Below are 26,959 nucleotides of genomic sequence, written 5' to 3'. Positions count from 1 at the left end.
CAAAAACCACAGGAATCAAAATTACCCCTGAAAATCCTCTAAATGCCTCATTAAGTATATTCAACTCTGAACTGAGATTATTTAAATGTTATTCTTTCTTTTGAGAAATTTAAAAAATAAAGTTCAGACTGATGTAATAAACACCTGTTTTTATCCTGTTAACATTTTGTCATGTTTGCTTCATTTTTTTAGATGAGAGAAATAATACATTACAGATAAAGTTGAAGTCCTCCTTTTATCATTCCCCCCTCAGTGCAGTGATTCCCATGTACACTAAGGTCTGAGAGTCATTCTTCTAGGTAGATTGAAGGAACAAAAGGAAAGACTAAAAGCTCAGCATTCAAACTATTCTGCCTAAAGAGAACAGTTAATTTCTGAGCAGTAGAGGAAGGATGGGTAGAAGAGTTCTAGAGTGTCCCTGCTGTCCTCAGGTCTACACCACTCTGTTTTAATACTAGCCTTCTGTAACCTTCTATAACATGTGTGATTTGTTTGTTTGGGGAGGATTAATAGATGTCATGGAGTCACATCTTACTAGGTTCAAACTCAGTGCTAAGTTAAATGCCTCTCTGATCGGACTGCAGGGTAGTTCTCGACTGAAAAAAAATTCACAGATCAAACCAATTAGGGGAATGTTCCACTAAACCAAATGCAACAGATTTCTTCATTGCATAACTTCTCAGAGTACTTAATATGCTAATGAATTGTGTGTGTCTCCAAGAGGAGAATAGACTATGCAACATTTCCTTGATTTATTTGGCCATAGAACTCTTTTATTTTGTGCATGGTGCTTGTCTTCCGCAGAACATAGGTTAGGAATTGCTGTCCTAGTCAAAACTCCCTCCCCCCACCATCTTTTTTTCCAGGTGGAGAAACTGAAGTCCAGCAAGAATTGAGACTGGCCCAGTGTCACTCTGAAAAGGCAGGGCAGAGCTGCTTCTGGTACTCAAGACACCTGCCTCCTAGCTCAGGGTTTGTTCAGTGGGTCCTAGAGGAACTGAAAGAGTCCATTTAGTTCCCATTCACAGCCTGAGAAGCAATTAGTGGTATAGGTAGGTCTCTATGGCAGGAAACTGGGTCATGAAGTTAAGGAATATTTCCATTAAGAAAAGTTTTTAATTTTTTTAGAGAGGCAATGTAAAGCTGGGGCCCATGAATATTATGACACTGCCAGTAGAATTTGGGGTCTATTTGTGTTTTCCCGGGAAGAAAGGCATAGCTCTCCATGTTGGATTCCCAAAAGGGTCTATATTTCCCTAAAAGATTACTAACCTCAGTTCCAGTTCAACTTTAAATGCTCTTCTTCAAGGAATAATCTCCACACTTGAGCACCTGCTGCTGCTCTTTCCCCAAAGGTGCTGGATAAATGAGGTCACGCTATATTTTCTTCTGGGATGCTCTTCTAAATCCTAATCACTCTTGATCTGTCATCAGCAGGGGTGAGCTAAAACAAACAACCCTCCTCCCCACCTCACCCTCACCCCTGCTGGTTTTTCCCGCAGCACATGCCTCCTTTTGTTGCTTACAGAAATATCAATAGCTTCATAAAATGTTTCAAGGTATTTTAGGGGATTGTTCTATAATTTAATTGAAGCCTTTCCCTCCAGCCCCATAGAAAATGACATTTGGTCTCGTAATCTTGTGTCTTATAAGTCCCGTGGTGGAGGGAGAACTTGAAGCCAGACCTGGATCTTGATTCTTTGTTTCTCCTGATGACAGTAACGGACAGCTCCCAATCTGGCTCTATCTGATCAGGAGGTTAGAAACAATCTCTCCTTCTCCCTTGGATTTTACATGAAGTGTGTGTGTGTGTGTGTGTGTGTGTGTGTACGATGAGGCACTGGGCAAGTCACATGAGAGTAAACAGGCTATGAATGGTTGGGCAGAAAAAGCCTTCAGCTTCAAACCCCAGCTGCACTTTTGATGTTCTTGCCAGTGACATGTCAAGCCTGTTTATGTGGCTGGAAGGAAGAAAAGAAAGTGGCATTTCTTAAAATGATCTGTTAGGCACCAGGCGTTGTTCTAGATACTGTCACATGCATTTAATCGTCACAAAATCTCTGTAAGCTAGACATTCAGATGCTCATAGTGAGGGAAAGGAGCCCGAGGTTTGGAAGGTTGAGAAACTTCTCCAAGGCCGAGAGCTAGTAAGTGGCAGAGCTGGGATCTGAGTCCACACCAGCCTAACCCTGGTGAGCCCTTGCTCATCACGTCCCATGGGTGTGAATGGCAGCTCTGTGCCAGGATCTTTTTCTCTCATCCTCACTGCCTAGGTGATTTCTGCCTGCTCAGCTTAAGCCTTATCTCCTGCAGGAGGCTTGATGCCCCCAGGCTTCCCTAATCACTTCCTTTTCTGATCTGCTAGCAAAGTGGAATCACCAGAAACATTTAATTTAGCACTTCCTCACTGTGTGTGTCTTATCTCCTCAACTTGATTGGCAGCAATTTGAGAGAATGAACTTGACCTACTATTTCCCCTACAGCATCCCACCTACCCACCCAGTTCATGAGCCAGTGAGCTACCCAGGACCCAGGAGGAGGAGGCAAAGCTAGAAAAAGTTGGAGCCGGAAGAGCTTTCTTCATTTTATAGCTGGGGAGACTGAGACTCAGAGAAGAAAGGCATTTTCTAAGGTCACATAGCAGTTCAGTAAAGACCTGGGATTAGAACCTGGATTTGTTTCTCTGGGAAGGAAGTCGGGCTAGATGGACTCTGAGGATCTTTCCAAATCTAATAGCTAATTGTTATTAGTTTACTTTTTCAACAACATTTAACTGAAGCATCGACTAAGTGCCGGGCACTGTTCTAGGTACTGGAGAATCCGCTGAGAACGAGAAAGACATATTTATGCAGTCACAGAGCCTACAGTGTAATGTTGACACCACATGTGATAAGGGCTCCGATGGGGATTAAGTAAAAGGTCTATAGAGATATAGAAGACAGGCTCCCCGTCTCGACTTGGGGTGGTGGTCAGGGAAGGCTCCAGAAAGACATGATATTTAAGGTGAGACCAAATGCGGTTGAGCTAAAGAGAAGAAGCATTTTGGGCATTTGGAACTGCACATGCCTAGAGACAAAGCAGGAGTGCAGCACTTGGAAAAGAATATCGAGTAAACGAGCAAGGGGAGGAGTGGGAGGAGGCTGGCACGGCCCTGTGAGCCGTCCTGAGGCATTCAGACTTCATCCTGAGAGTACCGTGGAGCTTTCCAAGAGTGTTAAGTAGGGAGGATATTATTACATTTGTATTTTAAAAATATTTTATTTTTTCTTATTACAAATGTAAATGCAGGTTGATTGTAAAAAATATAAATGGACATCATCTAAAAGAAGAAAAACAAAATAAAAACCGCAGGGCCTCATTATGAAATCACCAATGAAAAGTGAGAGCAAGAGACCTGGGGAGTGTGTCTCAGTGTCCTCTGGCAGCTCAACTCCTTCTCCCGGCATCTTCCAAGCCCCTCGGCAGCTGCTACCAAACAAGTTGCTGCCATTGATTCTCCTCCCTGGTTGGCAAACAGCAGTGGGAAGTGCAGTTTGGAAGAGATCAATGTAATTGGTGTAACAGGCTGAAAGCTAAATGCTGTTTTGCCTGCTTAGCCCTGTACTCACAATCGTCGGTGTTCAACATGCCGGACGTCCATGTTCAGGTTCAGGGGCCAGAGGAGCAACATGTGAATTCCCCACTGTAGAACCTCAGGTTCCACTCCGGAAGTTGGTTTCTAGCTCTCCCACTTTCAAGGGTGGCCCTTCTAGGTCTGAGGTGGGAAGGATTTCCAGAGCTCCAGCTCAGTGGTCTTTAGCATCAATCAGCTCACCCATCCTGCCTCTGAGATTGCCTGATGGTGTGATTTCTGGTAACTGGGCAACTGCCTTGCTCATAAGACCAAGGTAGAGTGTTAACTCTTTCGTTCATTCAACAAACATTCATTGGCATGCTCTTCCTGTGTGCCACCTGCAGTTGGATATGCCCCCCAACCCTACCCCCTCTGTATCTAGTTTCAGATTCTAACCTCTCCCAGTAAACTCCTTAAACGCAGTATTGTGGTGAAATAGGAAGCATGAAGTGTTTTAATAGGTAAGAGCCAATTGCCTGTGTGTGTGCTGATGAGAAGGGAATGTGGAGGAAAAGATGTGTGCCCAGTGCAGTGTGAACTAAGACACATTGCCTAAGAAGTGGACAAAGAGCCAGATGTTTATACCTTCCTAAGTCTCAGCATTCCAGCTCTCAAATGCATGTCTATTCTCTAAACTCAGTTCAACTCTATAAACATTAATAGGCCCAGTGGGAAAACAATGAGAGTGGAGGTACAAGGTCTTGTTTTCTACCCTCACCAAGCTCAAATTATCTAGCAAACAAGAGAAGATAGGGACACAAATACTGGAAGTGATAAAGGTCATAAGAGGTTCTAACAAATTGCTACTGGATATTGCTCTTGGGTCCTCAAGACTAATTCCAGCCAGGTTGGGTGAATCTGAAAAAGATTTTGGAGAGAAGGTGGCATTTAAAATGGCCCCTGTCAGTTCATTCCGTCCTCCTGAAGTTAGCATCTCTAGATCTGATAATGTTCTGAGATGTGAACAGTATCTGGTTTCAGCTGCAAAGGAGGCTGGTGATGTGTGTGGAGGAGGGACAGAGGTGAGAATAGGTTAGAGCAGGGCAGGACATGAGGACTAGGGGTGCAGCCTTGGTGTATTTAGGATTAGGATGTGTAGAGTTGGGAGTCAAAGGAATCTCATTTAAAAGGAATAGCACAAGCAAAAGTGTGTAGACAGGGGTGTTCAAACAGTTTAGTTTAGCTCAACTGTTAGTAATAAAAGTCCCCCTTATTGGGGACCTACTATGTACCAGATATTGTGCTAAGAATGCCACACACTACAGCTAATTTTATCTTTAAAACAATCCTGTGACACAGGAATTTTCAGTCTAATTTTATAGATGAAGAAGGCTCAGGAAAGTTACATAATTTGTCCAAATTTGCACAGTTAGTAAACAGTAGGGTTGGAATTCAAGTCTAGTTTTTCTGATCATATCAAGTTCATGCTGTCAACCACTCTCCTGTGAACAGGCTATAAAATGGATTGATTTGAGGCTGTGGATATCCTTGACTGACAGACCAGAGTGTTTGGATTTTATTCTGTAGCCAGTTGGGCACCGTGGAAGACTTAAGCAGGGAAGCAATACCACAATTTGACTTCAGGAAGATCAGTATGGCGGGAACGACCATGAGATATTGGAAGTGAGAGAATCAGGCCCAGGGAGAGCTGTGATGAGGCCGTTGTGACAGTCCAGTTGAGAGGTAAGGAGGATCTAAACTAAGATAGTAGGAACGCAGAGTGGGGGTAGATGAGAGAATCATAGTTCTTTGTCATCATCATCTTCTTCTTTATCATCAAATATTATAGCTAGAAAGAACTTTGGAGACTTCTGTCTCAACTCCTTCATTTTACACATGGCCCAGAGAGGGAAAGGGACTTTCCCAGGGCCATACAGCAATTCTATGACTAATTGGAACTTGCATGCAGAAATCTTGACCTCTATCCCACTTCTTTTCCAATCCACTTGTACACCTTTGAGGGCAGCCCCAGGGCTAGCAGGAGGAGAACCAAGTTGAATCTGTCATCCGGCAGTCTCTGCTCTCCCTGGAGAAGCTTTAATGTAAATTCAGCTCTGACAGGGTTTGTGATTAAGATGCGTGAGAGCTGGACCAGTCTGCTGAAAGCCAGGGGCCAGAGTGGAGGATGCCCAGGCTTGCTTTATGAGTTGCTGCTTCCTCTCCCACCTGCTGCCCTTCCTCTCGAGCACTTTCCCACACCTCTGAGAAGCACTGTGGAACCAGAGTCATAGGTGTTGCCTCCAAATGTGAGCTGAGTCAGCCCCAGTCTCCTTACAGTCCTGTGAGAGTGTGGACCCGGCTTAGCTGGCACGCGTAGAGTTTACTAAATCCTAGCTGAGTGCCAGGTACTGTGCTATGAGCTTTAATGAACTGTCTCTCCAAATTCTCACAGTGACACCATTTTACAGAGAAACTGAGGCCTGGGGGTGTTAAGTGCTTTGTCTAAAGTTAGTGACAGAGCAGAGACTCAAATCCATGACTGATGAGTCCAAAGTCCTAGGCTTTAAGTAGTACACCATACTGGCTCCTTTTATTAGTAAGGTCTTATACTTATCTGCTGCTTTTTACTTTTCAAAGCACCCTCACATTCGTTTTTGTTCTATGAAGTTTGGCACGGAAGAGAAGGTTCTTATCCCCATTGGACAGATGTGGAAACTAAAGCCCTCAAGTCTCAAATTCCCACCACTATTTACTGATAGATCCAAAATTGATAATAACGATGCAAATAATACTAAGAGATTGAGACTATACCACGTGCAAGGAACGATGCTAAGAGCTTTATGTGTGTTATTTTATCTTCACAGTAATCCTGTGATATAGGTTCTATTATCACTCCCATTTTACAGTTAGGTAAATCAAGGCACAGAGGTTAAAGTACTCCTTCTGACATCACACAGCTAGTAAGAGGCAAAGCTGGGATTTGAACCCAAGACGTTAATGCTAGAGCCCAGGAATTTAACCATTAGACTATGCTACCCAGGATCTCCCAGAATTGCACTGAGTGACAGTTTTATGACACCTCAGACACTGCCTCTGGCTGCTGTTGTGTACCTGTAGGTTTATAGAAACTCACAATTAGCAGGAAGTATTAAAAAGGGTAAAGGGCAAAAACCTTCTGCCCCAGGTCCAGCAGTCCATTAGCGATCCCACCTCATTTCTGATTTGACCCTTGCATTGCCCCATTGTCTGCTCTATGCTCAAGTCCAGTGCTGGCTGACTCCTCAGATCCTGACCCATTGCCTCCTTGGCTCCAGAGGCCTGCTCCGTGCCTTGAACCTCTCCTGAGTCGCCACCCTCCCTGGTGCATTCTCCTTTGGATCTCACACAATCAGAACTACACTTGTTGTAAAGAACTGTAGAAGGTTTGGACCAGTGGAGCTGAGCATCTTTGTTTGTCTTTAGGGCATCACTAAAGCTCAGCATGAGTTTAATAATTACATAAAAATGCTAATAGCAGCTACTTTTATTGGATGTCTAACATTTGCTAGAACTTTATATGCATTGTATCTCTAAACCTTTCATCAACCTAGCACACTGTGTGTTATTATACTCATTTTACAGGGGAGGGAACTGGAATTCAGAGAGGTTACACAGAGGTGAAGTGTCTTGCCCAAGGTCCCACAACTAGTAGGTGCGAGAGCAGGGACATAAATCTAGGACTGTCTGGCTCCTCATGTCACAGTTTTTTGACAATTGCATGCTGCCTCTCTATGCCCGCCCCCCCCCCTTTTTTAAACCAAGTTCCTAGATGGATAGGTGAAAGAAATATAGTAGACATAGTACACTGGGGCCCCACTGAGCCCATGTGACAGCTTGGCTCATACATATAGTCAGTATCAGGTGGAGAACCTTGGATTGGGATATTAAACAGTGAGGTGGATTCATAACTGGTTGTCAAAGGGTGCAAAGTGAAGGGCGGATGTTAATCTGGAAAGAGGACAGTGTTGGCAGTATAGGGCACCCACAGTGAAACCCGGCACTAACAAACTTGGAAATAAGGTTGCTCTCTGAGAGTTAAACTAACAGCAGAGATGAATATGCAGTAGAGGAGTTTGGCTAGGCCCAGCATCAAAGACAATGATCCATGTGTAATCTCAATGATTTAGGACAGGCATGTGCTTGTAATTTAATGAGTGGTACTCTAATTTATTGTATTGTGTCTTGTTTAGAGAACTACTTTATAAACACATGGGAGACATTCATTCAGCAGTATAAGAATGGGCAGTGTGAGGAGCAGGAATCTGACAGTTAGTAATCTGGCATCATCGGGAGGATAGGGTCACACTGTCTGAGAGAACACCAACTTTTTTTGTTGCTGGAAAGAGGGTTTCTGTGTGGTGAGGCAAGGATGGTTTCTTAGACCTTTCTCTGGCCTGGATGAAATTTCCCTCAAGGCTGTCTAGCTTCTTTTCCTCCAGTTCCAGATATGTCAAAAGCAACTTTGATCAGCTTCCCTAGCATGTGGATAGTGGCAAGGGAGCGCTTTTGTGGAGGACAAGAGCATTCCTATTATGACGTTGGAAAGCCCCATCGTAAAGTAAAATAACTTGGCAGTCTTATTTACCCACTTTAGTCTTTTGTGAGTTTGACTGTCGTGAGTCAGCCTTCCTGAATCTGATCTGACGGAGAGCCAACTCTGGGCTGTCATAAACCCATGATTGGGATGCCTCCCTTGGTGGTGTATTGGGAGAGAGTCATCCAGCAGATGATACCAAGACTGCCTATCACCTTGTTTTCTGTCTGTAACAGACTCTAATGGCACTTCTGAGGGCTCTCTCCTTGGCCTTCTCTTAGTCTTCAGTTTGCCGAGGCTTTATGGAGTGTTGAGCCATATCTAACTGCATGACATTTAGTAGACTTTCTCTTGGATCCCCCAAACCCAAGAGTATAAAAAGTGACCTAGCATTAGCTGTGTAGAAAGACAAAGTGCAATGGAAAAAGCAACAACAAAAAAGAATCTCATCCACAATAGCAACGAACCCCACAAAATATCTAGGAATTAAACCTAACAAGAAATGTGTGACTCATATATATTAAAAAAACCCCACAACTCTAAAACTTTACTGGAAGCCATAAAAGAATGCCTGTATAAGTGGAGAGACATACCATGTTTATAAAATATTGTAAAGATGTGAATTCTTCCCAAATTAATCTGTAAACTCAAATGCGATCACTATCAAAATCTGAGGCGATATTTATAGGCCTCAACAAGGTGATTCTAAAGTTCATATAGAAGAGAAAACGGGCTGGAAAGGTCAAGAAAACCTTATAAAAGAAGAACAACAAAGGACTTTCTCCACCAGACATAGAACTGTAACGTTAAGCCATAGTACAGTCATGCGCTGCGTAACGATGTTTCCGTCAATGGTGGACCGCACATACGGCAGTTGTCCCCTAAGATTAGTACAATACAGCCTAGGTGTGCAGTAGGCGATACCATCTAGGTTTGTGTAAGTACACGCTATGATGTTTGCACAAAGACGAAATTGCCTAACAGTGCATTTCCCAGAATGTATCCCCATCATTGACTCATGACTGTAATTAAAACATCGTGGTATTGGTGCAGAAACAAACAGAGCAATGAAACCACAAACTGAGACTAGAAACAGACCTAGGTATATGTGAGGATTTAGTTTATGAAAGAGATAGCATTTCAAATTGGTGGAGAAATAATGGCTACTTAAGAATGATGCAGGAAAAATTATTGTCTAATCAGAGAAAAATAGAGTGAAACCACCACTAAATACTTAACAGAAAACTAAACTCCAAATGGATTAAGGAGGTACGTGTAAAAAAAAGACACCTATAATATTATTCAAAATGCCCAAGAAACATAGGCAAAGATGCTCAAATTCACTAGGAATCTGAAGAGAAAATTAAAAATGACAATGAAGTGTAATTTAAAAAGTCCCATTTGGTAAAATAAAAAAGCGTGATACTATCTTGGTTGGTGAGGACAAAGAGAAATGAACACTGTTGGGACAGTAAATTATTGAAGCTTCTCTGGAAGTGAGCTGGGCAAAAATATCTGTCAAAATAATAAAAAAGTGCATGTCCTTTGATAAATTCCACTTCTGGAATATGTCCTAAGGAAATGCACACAGAGTTATGTAAAGAATGTTCATTATGGCATTGTATGTAATGGTGAAAAGCCACATTAGTCTAAGGGTCTATCAGGAGAAGAGTGGCTAAAAACCACGAAATGATGGTATGTCCAGACAATGGAATCCTACAGGCAGGCCATAAAGTCTGGAAACATAGATTAAAATCATTTAGTCATATATTGAATGTAATAATAATAAATGACATTGTGTTTCCAAATTTGGTGGTGTGTAGAGAGTGAAGAATGAGGTAGACTTATGTGTAGTGATGTGGAGAGATTCCAAGACATGGTGGGAGTGAAAAAAGCAAATTGTATTCCACTACCCTATTTCTACAAAGATGTGCATATGTACATAAATGTATGTACAGTCAAGGAGAGGAGACCAGTAGGATGTACGTTAAATTGTTCATCTGCATTTCTATTTCTCTCTCTCTGTTTCCTTTTTCATTGGACTTAGTACAAAAGCTTGTTTTCATCTATTCCTCATATACTTAAAAAAAGGTTCCAGAGTTTTGCTGTCCATCAGCGTACTGTGGCTAGGCTGTCACTAATCACCAGGGGTCCTGGCCACAGTGTGCTCGTCTCTGTGCCAGGCTAGCCTGACCCTTGGCAACAGATGCTGGAGCTCACGTCCTAATAATGGAAATACTGGGATTCATGCCCAAAGGATGTCAATACACACATGCAGACACACACACTCACATGCACGCAAGCACACATGAACACACACATATATTCTCTCTCTCACATTTGTTTACACATAGTTCCACATGAATTCCAGCTATATACATGTCCCCCCATGTGCACACTCACATGTACCTCTGCACACACATGTAGACATACTCATACTCACGTATTATTACATATTTAAATACTCTTTCACGTATTCACATGTACTTGTACATACATTCCCATGCACAGGCATATACACACATAGAAGTATGCTGACTCAAATGCTGGTGCATACTTAAATATGTGCTTGTATATTCACAAATATCCACACACAGTTACATAAATGAAAATAATATGCTACATGTACATTCACTCTTAAATTCTTTCACATATTTTTACATAGATCCATACACACAGATACATGCATGTTCACACTTATACATATTCACATGCACGTTTATAACCACGGAAATACACATACTTATATTCATACCCGTACATGGTCATGCACATTTCTCTTTGAGGTTAAGCGTCTAAATAGATTCAAACCGGCATACACAGATACACAGGTCTGTGTGTACATTTGCACAGACACAATCCCACAATATGCACATGTGTATACATACTACATAGACACATAGATGCTGCAGTGCACACTTATGCATACTCATAAGCACACATGTGTAGACAAATGGTTCCCTGTAGGTTCTAGCTCCAGATCTTTCTCTTGTAGACTGCCAGAGGGGCTGCTCTGGATCAGGACCCTCTTCCCTCGTCTCCCTCATCCGTGCCTATTCCAACTTCTACTTTCGTCCTGCTGCATAGACTCAAAGAGAGTCCTGGGAAAGGTCGGGTGAAGGAGAGGCAGCCTCAGCCCTCTCCTCGTCGGGAGTGGAGAGAGACCCCCTGTTGCTTTGCTGGCTGCCTCCCCCTGCTCTTGGGTCTGTTAGCTCTGGTGAGTAAAGCCAGGCCCTGGGAAGCAGACAGTCAGGCCCAGGAACTCCAGCTGTTTATGGAGCTGCTATGCACCCTTGCTGCTCCTGGAGAACAAACACAGCCTGGAAAGTTCCTGACGCTGAGACCATGTCCATATTACTGTGGACCCACGGTGCACAACCAGCTCTTGGTGTGGTTGGTGAGGCAGAGCCCTGGGCTGGAAGTCTGGGGGCCTGGGCATGTCTGCTCAATGAAGTCCCCTTTCAGCTCTAACTCCCTATGACCAAAGGAAACACGCAGGGACTGGGTAATCCGAAACGTCCAGGAGTTACATATTTATAGTTGGCTCAGGAGAACATGGGCTTTGGGGTGAGACAGATCTGAGTTCAAATCCCACGTCTGCCACTCATTAGCTGTGTGTCTTTATGTAAGTGACCTAACCTTTGTGGTCCTCAGTTTCCTTATCTGTGCAATGGGGATGTTTCCTACCTGATGGGGTTGTTGTGACTCTAAATGAGATGATATATGTGGAAGTCCTCTGCACACTGCCTGACACACTGTAGCATTTAATATGTGATTTTTGCTCTTGTTATTAAATTAACACGAGTCCAGTCTTGCTCTCCAAGCATATTTTGAGTGACAAGGGAAGGGGTTTGAAAGGGAAAGCTGTCCAAAGGGTTTAGTTAGTGGGGTCTAGGGGAGAAAGAAGCTGAAGGGAGGGGAACCCTTGGCTGCTGCAAAGAGTAGTGGACCTGGGTCTCTGTCACACCCATTCCAGGCTGTGTGACATTGCTCAAGTGATGTCACCCTCTAGCCATCAGAGTCCCTCTCTGTAAAATAAAGGACAGACTTAGACAATTTCTTAAGGTTTTTTCTAGCTCTGAGGTTTTAGTTTATTTTCTCCTAAGTCATCAGCAAAGCAAATTAAACACGTATAGATAATTAAGAACCCACTGGAAAGAAAAATCACAGTACTATGGAATGTGCAAACTGGAAAATGGCGACTCCTACTTTGGATTAACTTTAATTAATAAGGAGAAAACTACATCCCCCATGGGCCATTCCCAAGGAAGAACATCATTGCCAATCCTTCATTCCCTGTCTCAAGATTCTTTATCTCCACCCCAGGGGCTATCTCCTCGGGGCTCCCCTTGTTGTTTATCTCCATTATCACTATTTACTATTTCCCCCTGAGGTGTGCTGAGCCTGGCATGACAGGAGGTTGGATTTCCACTTTTGATAGTGCTTGGGTTGTTGCTTAATTGTGCTTTGTGGATCCGTGGTCCCCCAATTTCCCGAGTATGTGCTCTGCGGTGTTATGATAGTGTGGTGCAGAACAAACACTTGTCTAAGGGTTATGAGCATTGGATCTTAATCCCTACTCAGTCGCTAACTAGGACTACATCTGGGATGTCACGTCTTCAGATCTCACTTCTCTCCACTGTAAAATGGGGAACATAGTGTTTGCCGTGTCTACTTAATAGAGTGGTTGTCAGACCAAGTGTCTGGGGAAGGAATCAAGTGAAAGCATGAGTGTGAAAATGTGTTGTAAATTGTAAGTGGCATTTAATAATAATAGCTGCCATTCACTGTGTGTGTCCTTTGTGTCAGGCACTGTGCCTAGCACTTTCTATGCCTTACCTCTTAATCCTCACAACAGGCCACAAGGTGGATGCTCTTGGTGCCCCCATTCTGCAAATGAGGAAGCTGACTTAGACAGGCTCCCTCACCCAAGGTCACAGAGCTGAGCCTCAAATTTTGTCTGGGCGTGGAAGACTGGGTCCTAATTGCTACACTGTCTCTGTAGAAAGCAAAATGCAGTAGGAGCTAAGTCTGGGATGATACAGGAGACATGGGGAAAGGAGAAACTAAGGCTCAGAGAAGTCTAGGGATTGCTCAGGATCACACAGCTAATCAGCGAGAGCTTTGGGGCTTCAGTGTCCAGAGTCTCTACCATCATCATTGTCATCGTCGTCATCATCATCATTGTCATCACTGAAAACATTTAGAGCATTTATACAGCATTTACTGGGATAAACACTTTCCTGCACGTAATTTCCACCCATAATAACTTGATGAAGTTGGTATGTTAATCACCACCGGCATTTTACAGATGAGGAAACTGAAGCTTAAAGACATGAAGCAAATCAGCTCCGCACATGGAGTGAGTGAGCACACGTCTATGTGACTCCAGAACCTGGGCTTTCAATGACCACACAAAATAAGGGCTGTTCTTTCAGGAATCTGTATCAAGGAAATATATCTCTGTGTGGTCATTATAGGGAAATAAGTTGGAGTGGGGGTAGAGTGCAGATATGTACACCTGTCCTCAAAAAACTAAGTGCTTTATGTAACTGGGTGGTCTCTGTCTTGGTTTGGTAACTATTTACCATTTTGGAAGAAGAGCGGACATGTGAACACTCACCACACAAAGACTATGAATAATGCAACTGCCAACGCACCTCTGATTTGGGAGGGAGAAGAAGAGAAGCAGAGGGCCTCATTAGGAGCTCTTATAAGACATCCATTCAAAGTGTGGAAAAACATGGCTTCTTGACCTGGATCCCAGTGAAAGCAGCCATGTTTGTTCCTAGTTGACAGGTGGGATCATCTTCATTTGGAGATAAGAGGCTTATTAGTTTTAGGGAGTTTGATCAGTTGTCCTTTGGATGTGGCCAGGGTCTACTTGACCATATCAAGACAGGCTTCTTTGCAAAAGGACAGATTTCGGACCGTTTGCTCCATAACCTACAGAACTCAGTGATTTTTGCCAGCCTGGGATGGAAAGGTTAGATCTAATCTCCATAAATGTTTAGAACCAAATAATGGTTTGAATTGACAGACAATATATCTGATTTGGTTTATTTATTTAAAGTTATTGAGTACCTGTTATTAAACCACTATGCTAGTTGCTGAGGTTACCACAGGAAATGTGACAAGATTCTGGCCCGCAAACAACTTGCATTATAGTGAGAAGAGGGACAAATAAGAAGACTGAGTATAAGTGGTAAGGGCTATTATGGGAATTGTAAAATGTGTCATGAGAACGGGTAGCAGGGACTCATCCTAGTCTTGGGTCAAGCACACACATGAACTCACACTCATGTACACACGTGTTAGAGGGTGAAGGCTTCCTACGGAGGTAATTCTAAGCAGAGACTTAAAGTGAGAATAGGGTTGGCAAGGGAAAGGAGGCTGGAGTGGGTGGTCTGGGCAGAGGCCTCAACAGCAACAAGAGAAGGCTGTAAACTCAGAGTGCGGAGAACTCTGAGCAAGTCCATTTATTCAGAACAGGGAGGAGAGAGGGAAGAGACGAAGCAGGGCAGCATCATGAAGGGCATTCTAAGCTTTGCAAGGGAATTTGGGCTAATGCTGAAGGGGAGGGGGTGCCACGGGAGAGATGTTAAAGCAGGAGAGCGGTGTGGTTAGGTCTGTATTTTGGAAAGACCACTGTGTGAGCAAGAATGGATTGGAGGGGGCAAGAGGAAAGTCGAGAATCCTTTGCAGTAACGTGAACAAGCCATGATGGAAGCTTGAACTAGACTAGGGATAGGTGGCTATCCAAAAATGGATACTTTAGAAGATTTCAGGGTAGTAACATCTATAGGACTTGGTGACTGACTGGGTGCTCCTCACTCTGCTCATAAAGAGATGACTTTAGGCAGCCTTAATTATTTTCTCACAAGCTAGATCACTCCCTTCATATGAGTACTATTGATTTTTGTTCACTTCCTTAAAATTGGTTTTTTTGTTTTCAAGGATTGAGAAAAAAGGTTTAAAGTATCATTACATTCATATATATTTACTAATGTAATATTTACTCCTTGCAGAAATTTGAAAAATATAGAAATACTGAAAGAAGAAAATTAAAAATTATCCATAGTTCTACAATCCAGAGATAATTGCTATTAACATTTTGATATTTTTCCTTCTAGTCTTTTTTCTAATGTAATTGATTTATTTTAAACTTTTTTACTAAGGAAATTTAAAAATACACACAAAAGTAGAGAGATTAGAATCAACCTGATATACCCATTTCAGCTTCTATGACCAGTCTTCTGCTATTCTGTAGCTGAATTTTAAACTTACAAGCAGGTCTTTACATTTTCTTTTAATCTAAAACTTCAGCCTGTTGATATAATTTTGTTTGCGTAACCCTGGGTGTTTGGTGTGTGCTAGCCCAGCTAGCTCTTTGGCTATTTTCAGATATATGGCTTCACCCAAAACATTGAATAGGACAGTAAAAATGTCCAAGTCTCATGGTATACCACTGGAGACCTGAAAAAACACCAGATTCCCCATCTCTTTGGGGAAGACCAACACAGAGGGTAAATATTTCAGGGAGACAGATATCCCCAGAAGGAAATAGCAGCTTGTGTTTTGACTCACTCACCATAGTTGTCTCAGCAATGGAACCAAAGCTGTTGATGAAAATGTTGCAGCTCACATTCACCGGGGGACCTGCCAATCAAGAGAGATTCCTGCTTAGCTCCATGGCCATGAAGAAACCCACGGGATAGGACCCGTTCCTGGAACACTGACTTCAGGGATAGATCCCCCTTGGTGCAGGAGACCTTTGCTTGCCCTCCACCCCATCCCCAAGCAGCTGGGACTCATAGCCACTTCGCTGTGCCAGATTCCCTGGTCCCCAAGTGAGCACCAGGTACAGAACACCACAGGCTGAGCCAAGATGTACTTTCATTAACGCAGGATGATTCATCATCCTGCCATATGGTTGAAATCCCTTCCCCAAACCCCATCGGCTGTCTTCTAATTCGTGACTGAAATGTATTTATGGCTACAATATTTGGAGGCCATCTTGGGAATCGCAAGGAACAGCAAGTTCCTTGCCTTGAACTTACAAACCAAGAATGATTGTCTGAAAGGGCGTTGATGAGAATTACCAGCTGAGGAATCTAGAGGGAACCTCAAGGGAAGTCCATAAGTCTTTGTTAAACACTTTCCAGGCAATCTTTTTGAAGCCTACTGCAAAGGATAGGAGAGAAGTAGAGGGATATTCGCTCTTCAAAATATCATTGCTTGAGGTATCTCTGTCCAGTTGAAGCCCAATCCTTTCATTTTATACTATTAATTACAGAAGTTACTATTTACTGGGCATTGTAGGGTTTGCCGAGTTGCTGAGCGTGTTACTAACATTATCTCCTTCCGTCCTCTTTGCGACTCCGTGAGAAGACATGGTTTTTACCCACATTTTACAGATGAGGAAACAGGCTTGGAGAGGTTATTTGACCATGGCCACACAGCTAGTAAATGGTTGAGCTAGAGTTTGAGTTCAGATTTGTCTAATTCCAAAGCTGGTGGTCTTAATGGCTATACTTGTAGGAAAGAGGTTCAGAGAAAGGGAGGGGCATGCCTAAGGTCACACAGTGGCAGAATCCAGGATTTTAAGCACTGGGCTTCCACATGAGCTGACAAGAGGACCAGTGTAAAATAACCAGAGAGGAATATGAGACCATGAGTAAGAGAGAGGTAAGCAGTAAGAGTCCAGGTACGAGAGAGGTTCTGGAGAGGAAGGTATTAGGGAAGACCTCAGGAAGGTGGTGACCTTGAGCTGACTTTGAAGGTGGATTAGACTTGGATAATAGGTCATACTCCTTCCCATGAAGATTGCAATGTGCAATTTGTAAATTTTTTCAGGTCCACTTTCTTGTTGCTCCCCATGAGATCCTGAGGTAGGCAGAGCAGAATGATTGTCTTTGCTTTACAAGTGGAGCACAGGGAGTTTCAGTAACTCACCCGGGCTTATTTAGCCAGCAAGTGCTAGAGCCAGCACTCGAACCCAAGTTTTCTGATTGTGGAAAGAAGGAAGCAGATATACTTGTGTCTCTGTTACCCACTCCTCTCTGTCTCTCTTGAAAAAGTAACCCAAGCATTTCACCCAAACTCAGCCAAGATTTCCTTCCTTTCAGAAATCTTGGTATGTAAGAAGGGAGTCAGTCTTGTGGTAAGAATCCAAGTTTTCCCTCTCAGGGAGTGCCAGGATGCCTGGGTTTTGGACACAGCTTCAGTGCTCACTGGCTGTTTTACTCAGGTGTGCCCCTCTCTTTTCTGGGTTTCATTTTCCCCATCAATCTGGGAGAGTAGCTCTTGATCTGGGCTGTCACTCAGAGCTCCAGTGGTTTGGAATTCCCTTATGGAAGCTGTCCATTTGAATTACAAGGTTATAGAATTTCAGGGCTGCAAGGTTTTTAAAGGTCACCTAATCAATTGCTTCCCAAACTGATGTGCAGACAGGGCTGTCTGCAGTGGAATCATCTGGGGGAACTAGTTAAACTGCAGATTCCTCGGCCCAACCCTAGACCCAGTGAACCCAAATCTCTGGAGATTAGCCCAGAGTCTATTGTTTAACGAGCATGATTCTCATGCACAGCCAGGTTTAGGAACCGCTGCCCTAGACCAGCTACCCATTCAAGGCTGAGAGCTTGAACACCTCCGGTAGTGGGGAACTCATTTTATCTTAAGCAGTACTTTCCATAGTTGGATAGCTCTGTCTGCTAAAAAATTTTCCTTATGCTGAGTGGAAATCTGCCTCCTTGTCATTTCTATCCAAATAATCCATTAGGTTTGTTTTTTTTCCTCATTTAGACTCAGACTCAGGTTTTTCTTTTCATTTAGCCTCATGCCATTAAGATGCCCCAAAGAGTTACTGCCTGTGCCTTGAAATGACATGCACACACACAGAGTTTCCACCCAGGCCCTGCAAGTGTTTGGCGCTGTGACTCCCATATAAATTAGGTCCTGAGTTATGTGTGCGAGAGGGTGCCAGCCAAGAGGACCCCATGGGGAGGTGTGGTTCATTGAAATAAACCTGAAATTAAATTAACCTCAAGAAAATTACAATCCAGCTGCCTTTGGCAGCAGGATAATGTATATATTTCATTAAATATTAAAGTTTAATTTTGCTTTTGTGGATGTGTTTGCACTGGGCTGTGCCCCTGATCCTGGGAGCCATCATCCTACACAAAGTCTTAGAGAAGATACAGAATATCAGAGCTGGAAGGGCCTCATTCTACTGGACCATTTTACAGATGCAGAAACAGAGGCCCAGGTATGTCAAGTGATTTACCGTGGGTCACACATATCAGGTAAGTAGTGAGAAGACTAGAATCCAATTTGAGTGCTCTTTACTTCTGTATTACGATTTGTATTCCCACTGTGTTCTGCAGATGGAGCCTGCTGTTCCTGGGCGCCCCTATCTTCAGGAGGGTCAGGAACAGGCAAAATTTCTGGTGCTTGAAGGAAACTGTTGAGTGATTAATCGCTCTGTGGAGTTTTCCAACAATGCAGGCCTCTTCCTATTGTGTTCGGGTCACACGGCCCTTATCTGCATGGCCTCTTCAGGAGCTCTGTGGGTTTGTGTGGAGTTTTGGGGAGTCTTGTTTGTGCCTGGTGGAAGCATGAAGGGACCCTGGGGCTCAGGGGCAGGAGATCCCCCCATTCCAATTTTTCAGCCCTTACCACAAAGGAGAGAAGAGAAACCTTGCTTCCCAACTCCCGGGGTGGGATTCCAGGAAGATGCTCAGAGCCCAAATTGGAGGAGACTGAAGGAGTTAGAGACAGTGCAGAGCTGGGAGAGGCCTAAGAGATTTTTTAGTCCTATAGATTTTGGGTCCAAGTGTTCATAGTAAGGTTCTCAGGGCAGGGAGGGAAGGGCCCTCATTCAATGGTGTTATAGTCTTGGTGAAGTTTTATTTCTTAAAAATGTCCACTGCTAAGTAAGTAAGTAAATGAATGAATTAGCAAATAAACAAATAAATAATTCACTAGCATTAGACAAAGAATTGAGTCAGAGTAGCTAGATGGGTTAAAATCCCTAGTCTTGACAGCATGACTTGGGAAAGTCACTTAACTGCTCTAAGCCTTAGCGTATTTGTTGGTTCATTCATTCATTCATTTATGAAGGGTTTATTGAGGGCCTTCTATGTGCCAAGCAGAGTGGTATGCACGAAGGATAACTAACACGTGAACCTGGATGCACGGCATTCAACAGAGTCCCTCCTTTCAGGAGAGCAAGGTCACGGCACTCAGGATGGAGTTCCAAGAGGGCCACGAGGGGGCGTGGTGGGCTGGAATTCCTGAAAACTGCCAGGGGCAAGGGATGCAGCCTGGCGGTCAATAGTGTAATGTGTTTGATTTTGCCAATAGTTTTTCTAAAAGATGTGATTTAGCTGCCAACTCGGAAGATTTCACATACAACCCCAGACTCAAGTCTTATCTTGGAAGGCCTGCTGCCGGCAGGAGCTGAGAAGTGGCTGCCAGTAGACGAGCCCTGAGCCTTCTTTTTTTTTTTTATTTTCTTATCCCCCCTCCTGCTTCCCTCCTGTGCCATACCTGCCTGGTCCCTCTGGGTGTTTGAGATTGTGACCCTGGTGAAGGGCTTGGGCCCAGTGTGCTGTGACAGCAACCTTGGCCCTGACTTACCTGTCCTGGAGGGAAGCAAGGTTATGCTAACAATACTGGAAGATATGGCCTCAGGAGTAAGGTGCTGGGGGAGCAAAGGAGCCTCAAGGCAGACAAAGGTGGGAGGGGGGCCTGAACACAAACCTCAGGGCATCTCCCAGGCCATTTTCTATTTGCAGAGCACTCTGAGAAGAGGACTTGGAGAACGGGGGGCAAAGGGAGCCTGTATTAGGAAGCTGTTACCAGCTGTCACTTCCCTTGTTTGGTCTTGGACTTGAGCCAAAAGGAACAGTGAGGAAGGGCATCTGAAACCAAGAATTGATTAGGAGGCTGGCAGTGGGTCCTTGAAATAAGATTTTTATAGGGGTGCCGGGAGGAAGGTCGGAGCGCACAGGTTCCCGAGGAGGTCCTTAAGGCTGCGCCTCCAGAATTCTGCTCAGTGGTTTGAGATGGTTACAACCTCCAAAGGCAGCAATGGACAAAGGGAACTAGTCCTCTCTTGTTATGGATGTTAAGATCTCATAGGACTGTGAGAGCTGAAAGAAACTTCTCAGATCACTTTGGTGAGAGTTTGTAAATTGGCTACCCACGGGGCATATCTGGGTCATAATCACGTTTTGTTTGAATTGACATGTTTTAGGAATAAGGAAATTTTGCATAAGTCTTGATTTCTGGCTCTTCTTGGAATACCAGATGATCTGGCAACATGGGCCCACATTCCTGTAGGATAACTGTGGGCTGGGGCTCAAGAGAGGCTGCCCCCTTTAGAGGGGTATTTCTCTATAGTCTCTATCTCTCCATAGGCTCTACCACTCCCTATTGCCTTTCTTCTGGCTCACTTCACTCATTTAAGTTACCTACCTAACCCCTGTAGGCATTTGAAATTGTGACTGATTTAGACTAGAAAGTTTCAAAATCATTTGTTAATCCCTGGGAACGTTTCAGCAGATGAATTTCAGTTGGAAACCTCTTCTCTAAAACAAACAAAAGTGGAGCTGCTTGAAGGAGAATCAGGGTGGTCTTGCTCGTTATGCCCTCTGCTTCTCCCCTTTGAGCACAGCCCTAGAGCTCCCTGAAGCCTAGTTTAAAAAGCACAGACACAGCCCTCTCCATCACTGCAGAGATGAGGAAACTGAGGCCCAGAGAAAGGAAGAGGCTTATCAAAGCTCAGAGAGTAAGTTTGTACCTGAACCAAAACTTGAACCCATTCCTCCGCATTCCACCTTTGCCTATCTGTCCATTATACCAGAGGTAGCAAATAGGCTTTAATTCACATACTGACTCCTGGCGACCCCTGGTACTGTTGGGTTGGATTCTCTGAGGCTTTACTTGGGCTTGGTGGGAGAGAAGACTGACTAACAATGTCTGTATCTAGTAGAGGAAAGAGGCACGGGATTCATACCGTGTATTTACTGTCTGCATATGATACCACGCTGTTTGCTTCTGTAATCTAGGAAAGCAGATCCCTGGGGATCTGGAAGGAAAGTTTTCTCTACCTTTAAAATTAGGCCGGATCCTGGCATCATATCCGGAGGTTCTCCCCATGAGCTTATCCAGGAAATCTGAGGGTGACATAGGCTTGGGAGCGGAGCGGGCAGCTTCAGCCTCCTTAGAAGCTGCAAGGCTAAGAAGGGAGAGAGGAAAGCAGAGGGTTAATGATGGCACTTTCTCATGCTGTGATCAGATCTCAGTCTTAGCCAGCCCCAAGAACCACTAGAGTATTCTTAGGCTGAAAAATTGGTAATACGTGTCCTTAATAAGGTAAGGCCCAGGTTAAATTGTTTACCCCACCCAAACATAATCCAATGTGGGATCCTGGCAGGCAGCTGAGTGTCTGATACTGCTGAGAAGCTGCCGATTCTTTTAAGGCTACATCTCTGGGGTTTCCAGCAATTCTGCTTGGCTGCAGGGTCTCCCTGGGAGAGGAGATTGAAGGGTTAACCTCCTGCCAGGTCCAGCCCCATGTTTTAGGTGCCTGCACTCTTATAGGTCTGTGGAACAGCACAGACAGAAAGAATCTTGGAGATCAAATAGTCCAGCCTTTTCCCAAAGTTTCTCTTCAGAATCAGAGTCACGAATTAAAAAAAAAAAAAAACAAAGTTGCCTGAGTCAAATACATTCGGGAACACAAACTTTGTCAGACATCTTTTCCTCAGGTCTTCTTAGAACTTTTAGCAAGCTTAGATACCTATACTCTCGTGAAACATACATTTTAGAAAGTGCTCAGCTGGGAAAATTGAGGCACAGCCAGTGGAAGGGACAGATGTAGGTCCCAGAGTGAGTCAGTGGTAGCCTGCCTCAATGGATCGAGAGTTGGGGGATTTGAAACCAAACTGCTGGGACTGCTTCACACTGTTTCTGTCAGCACTGCCCCCCAACCCCCTCTGCAAAGTGGTTTCAGGTCCTCATTCATAATGTAGTGTGAATTACTGATGTCTAAGAACAGTGCCCCTCCCCCTGCCACACTCTCAAAGGTGTGCAGATTTCTAGAAGAGTCAAGATTGGAAGCCGGAGGGTTGAAGAACAATTATTTGGGTTGCTTTGGGCAACTGAACTTTCCTAGCCCTGAAATTATACACAGGAGATAGCTGGGAGCTAACGCACCCCTGTCATGCGGGGCTGAGGGACTGGTACGTTGGAGGAAGTGCATGTACAGAGAGATGTGTGTGTTGCGTAAGATGGGAGTGTCTGTCACCTAGCCAAGTAGGACATCGTGTTCCCCAAGGATTTTTGCTCAACCTCTCTTGTTCTTCATCTTGGCTGTTTTCTGATCTTATAGTTGTAACTGTTGAAGCGATCACCCGTAAAGGATAACTCTCAAATCTATGTCTCCACCCTGGCTTCTCCCTTAAGGTCCCTTCCTCATTTGCAAACACCTACAGGCCATGTCCATCCACACATCCTGCCTGTGCCTCAGATTCGTCTCCCAAACTGAATGCCGCAGCTTCCTTCTCAAACTTGCTCTTCTGGACCACAGGATCCCCAGACGGCACCAACATTTCCCCTTTCTCTAGGGCTAGAGCCGTCCTGTCTCCTTGTCCCCTCTCTTCTCACATCCCCTCACTCACCAGGTCCTGGGCCATGCTACCTAGTAATATAGTTACTTGTGTTTGTGTTTTAAGACCAGGAATCATGGTGTTTTTATTTATTGTTTGTTCTTTTAATCTCCTACTGTATCTACCATGGTGTCTCAAACATAACTGGTGTTCAGTAGTTAATTGCACAGTGAATGAGTGATTGAATGAATAATATGCTACTTTATTTAGTCAAATATTCTGGTTAGTAGGGTATTCATAAGTATTCATATATGGATTAACAATTTTAAAATAATTAGACTATTATATACAGTAATGAAAAACACTGAGAGCAATCTGGTATTCCTTTGAAGATTCAGAAGGTGTTCCAGGATTATTCAGACACTCATGTTTAGTAATCTGAAGATCCCTTATTCGTATACTGAGGAGTTAGTTTTGATTGACAGGATGAGGAACAAATGCATTTTACTGTTTTTACATCCATGTGTGACTATGGATGTTTGTGAGTTTGTGTGATGTGGGTAGGTTTCTAGGTGTGATGTGTATGCATGTTGTGTATACAAGTGGGTGGATGTGTATGGAGGTGTGTGGGGATGAGGGCATGCGTGGGAGTGTTTGTGGATGTACAGTGGATTGTGTTACATAGCTCTGTATGTGCAAAAATGTGAATACGTGTGTTCATGTGAAAGTGTGTTGTTAAGTGTGGCATTTAGTGCAGGCATTTTTGTGTGTATATGTGGGGTGTATGTATATGTGGGGTATAGGGTATAAATGTGTAAAATGCATTTGTGGATGTATGTACATGGTGTGTATAATGCACCTGTGTGTGTTTCTGAAGTGTACTGTGAGATGAAATATAGAATAGCGCAAAAAGAGTGAAAAGAGCAGATGAGTTGGAATCAATCTTTTTTTTTTTCTAAAGAGTTATTTTATTTATTTTTTTATGAGGAAGATTAGCTCTGAGCTAACATCTGTTGCCAATCCTCCTCCTTTTGCTGAGGAAGATTGGCCCTGGGCTAACATCCGTGCCCATCTTCATCTACCTTATATGTGGGACGCTGCCACAGCATGGCTTGATGGACAGTGGGTAAGTCCCCACCCAGGATCCGAACCTGCGAACCCTGGACCGCCGAAGCGGAGCGTGAACTTAACCGCTATGCCACTGGGAGGGCCCCTGGAATCAAGCTTGTCTTAGTTATTTACTAGCTGTGTGACCTTGGGGAAATTACTTAACTTCTCTGAACTTTAGTTGTCTCGTGTCAAATTAGTTTTGCACAAGGAGTAACTGAGATAGCACAGGTAAAAAACACCTAGGACAGTTCTTGGAACACAGCAGGCACTCAATATATTGTCTCGCTCTTGCCTTGCTGCGTGCGTGTATGCATTTGAAGCAGTTCAGAGCCAGTCTGGTGGGGGGGTCTGTCTGGTCTCACTGCTGCTTTCAGTTGCACCCTGGACCCCACCTGGCTGAGAAGTCCCACCAGAGGCTTTCCACGGCCCACAGATAGTACCACAGTCCCAGCCGTTTCTCCATTCAGACTCATGGCTGCTCTGCGGTCTGGTGTGAGCAAAGGGGACCACAAGGCATGCAACTGGTGATTTACGACTTTTCTGCTGCTGTAATTCACTTCTAGAACCTCTCCAGGAGTTGCAGTTATGAAGCTTTCATGAGCTCCTGTTCTGGGTCCCGCCTGTCCTCTTGGATAATAAGATTTGGGGACACAGGACTCCCTCCCAGCGGTTATGAGAGCACAGGCCCTCTCTTGGCCTTAGGCCTCCTTCACAAGCCTGAATCCTATTAGGTGGTAAAGTGAGAGAATGAATTTGCCCCAAATTATCCCCTACCATTTGCTATTAGCAAATTTTCCATTGAATACCTAAATCCTCCCCAAAGCTGAGGAGTCCTCTGCTTATCCTAGCTTGCATGTCTGCAGCAGAGCATTTATGGTCTGCTTACGTGGCTTTTGACTCACTAAAAACCTGGCACAGTGAGCTGAACTGGAGCAAATGGAGACTCAGAGAAGTTAAGTAACTGGCCTCAGGTCACACAGCACTTTAATGAGAGAAGGGATCAGGACTCAAATTTTCCAGTGTTGCCTCATCTGAATGCTACAATGTATGAAAAAGCCTTTTGTAAATTGTGAAGAATATAAATCATGATAGCTGCTATTATTACTATTTGTTTTTGAAGCTTGTTATATTCTGTTACATCCAAGAAAATCAAAATGTGTCTGACTTCCAGCCATCCTGATACATACACTCTGAATTTACCACATTTAATGATGGAGAAGAAATAGTTCTGAATTACCAAATGATGCTCTGTTTTGTCAAGGGATACACAGCAGAATTCTTTGAAATTTTGAGATTTTCTAGACTAGACTTTCCCATATATCATTTCTAGTGGTTTCTTGGATATCACTTTCACATTTTTTTGCCCTGTTTCTGTACCACCTCTATAATCAGTCACTTAAAATTTTTCCTTAAGTTGCCTCACTTCTTTTAAACTTACCCTTTTTTGAGAGAGCTTTATATTTCACTACCCACAAAGGAGAAACTGGCATTACTTGCCATGGTAGGAATAATCATCACAAAGAATACAGCGAAAACAAACAAAAAGAGTTTAAAATTCTAGTTATATCCTGTTGATTGCCAACATTCTGGGCCTGAGGCCTGCCCAAGTTCCAGAGGAAGATCGATAAGTGTTAGAAACGTGTCTGAGACATATAACACTTAACTGAGACTTTCTTCTTGAGATAATGAGAAGAACTGAAAGAGAATTGGTTCAATGATAATTCACTTTATTATTGTGTGTGAACTACCTAAAATCATCCCGTCTTTTACTGCCCTAGTCCCAAATCTCCCTAATTCTTTTTCAATTACGAAGCCTCCATTTTAATGTCAAAACAGCCATGCCCCTCCACTTGATAACCATTGTACATTTCTGTCTATAATTAGCACATTTTGCACAGAATTAGTTCAAGGGCCCTGTATAGTACATCTGTGCTCTGTGTTTCTGTGCAGAGTAAATATGCATCCAAGGGCCCTTGATGCACATTTGGAACCACTAACTCTGGGGAACTTAAACACTTGCTTATAGACTGTGTGCTACTGGACAGAGAAGCTGGGAATGAATCTGAGAAATGAAACATTCGATTGTTAGGATTTGCCGACCCTACAAAAGTATTTGGAAATGATGCAAATTGTTTCAGGCATTACCACAATGTAATGTAGTGTATCAGACTTGCTTTAGACAGATTTGATTAATAGTAATTTTCCGAAAGACAGTGAGGTCTTCTGGGACCAAGTGTTCTGTCCTTTGCTGAGAAGGCTTATGGTGATAGCTGCACTGGCTGGACTGAGCATTAGACTATCTACCGCCCTTTAGTCAGGGGATTTGTCACAGTAAGAGACTTTGGTACTTAAAGGACTTCAGTTTTGACTCCTAATGACAGAGACTATGGAAAGGTCCAGGAGTGGAGTTCCACAGCGGGGTTGGGGGCAGGGTGACATCGTGAAGTGGGAGCTGTGTGACCTTTGGTGAGTCACTTCCCTTTCTGGCTTTCAGTTTTCCAAGCTATAAAAGCAGGGGATTCGAATAATCTCTAAGAGTCCTTCTGGCCCTAAACCATCATTTTATTTGTCTATAAGTTTCCCTCTTTATTTTTCTTTTTCACACATCTGGTCTTAGGATCCGAATTCATCTGGACTCCTTTGGGGGAATGTGAGTGTATTTGTGTCTTGGTTCTTCCCCGTCTAGTCTCAAGATTTCTCTCTAATGGAACCACTCGTTTTTCAGGGATTTGTTGGAAGAAAGGCCAGATCGATGCTCAGATTCTCATTCTCCAGTTGCAACAGCAATTGGAAATAGGGAATCAATATGGAGCCGTCAGTCTGAATTTCAAATGAGCTGGGTTGGCAACCATACCTGGGAGAAACAGTTTCAGTTACACCCTGTGTGGCACCACACCCCCAAGAACTCTAGGTTAGCAGAGGGGATCCCCTCAACAGATCCCATCTCCTCCGTTCACCATGGGCAGAGAAATCAGGGGGTCAGGGGTGGAAAAGGGGAGGAAGGAGAGAGAGGGGTAGAGGAGGGACTAAGAGGCTAAGGAGAACCAAGGGGGTCACGCGTGGGGCTGGAGGAGGAGGTTGGAGGCATGGATTGACATGATGGGGGAG

General features: G+C 43.8%; 1 protein-coding gene across 2 annotated transcripts in view; it reads right to left on the bottom strand.

Moving 5' to 3' along the window:
* GLRA1 (glycine receptor alpha 1) overlaps positions 1-26,959 on the bottom strand; it is a 73,716-nt gene that overhangs the window by 20,636 nt on the left and 26,121 nt on the right. For both annotated transcript variants that reach the window (XM_004428624.2, XM_004428625.2), the window contains exons 2-3: positions 21,242-21,369; positions 15,718-15,785 (exon numbers count right to left, since the gene is read on the bottom strand). In XM_004428624.2, coding sequence (XP_004428681.1) covers positions 15,718-15,785; positions 21,242-21,369 — 196 coding nt within the window. The remainder of the gene's footprint in view (positions 1-15,717; positions 15,786-21,241; positions 21,370-26,959) is intronic.

Source organism: Ceratotherium simum, chromosome 4 (genome assembly GCF_057802395.1).
Source record: "Ceratotherium simum simum isolate JZ-2026a chromosome 4, ASM5780239v1, whole genome shotgun sequence".
NCBI classification, from domain to species: Eukaryota; Metazoa; Chordata; class Mammalia; order Perissodactyla; family Rhinocerotidae; genus Ceratotherium; species Ceratotherium simum.
This window is presented reverse-complemented; position numbering and strand designations above follow the sequence as displayed.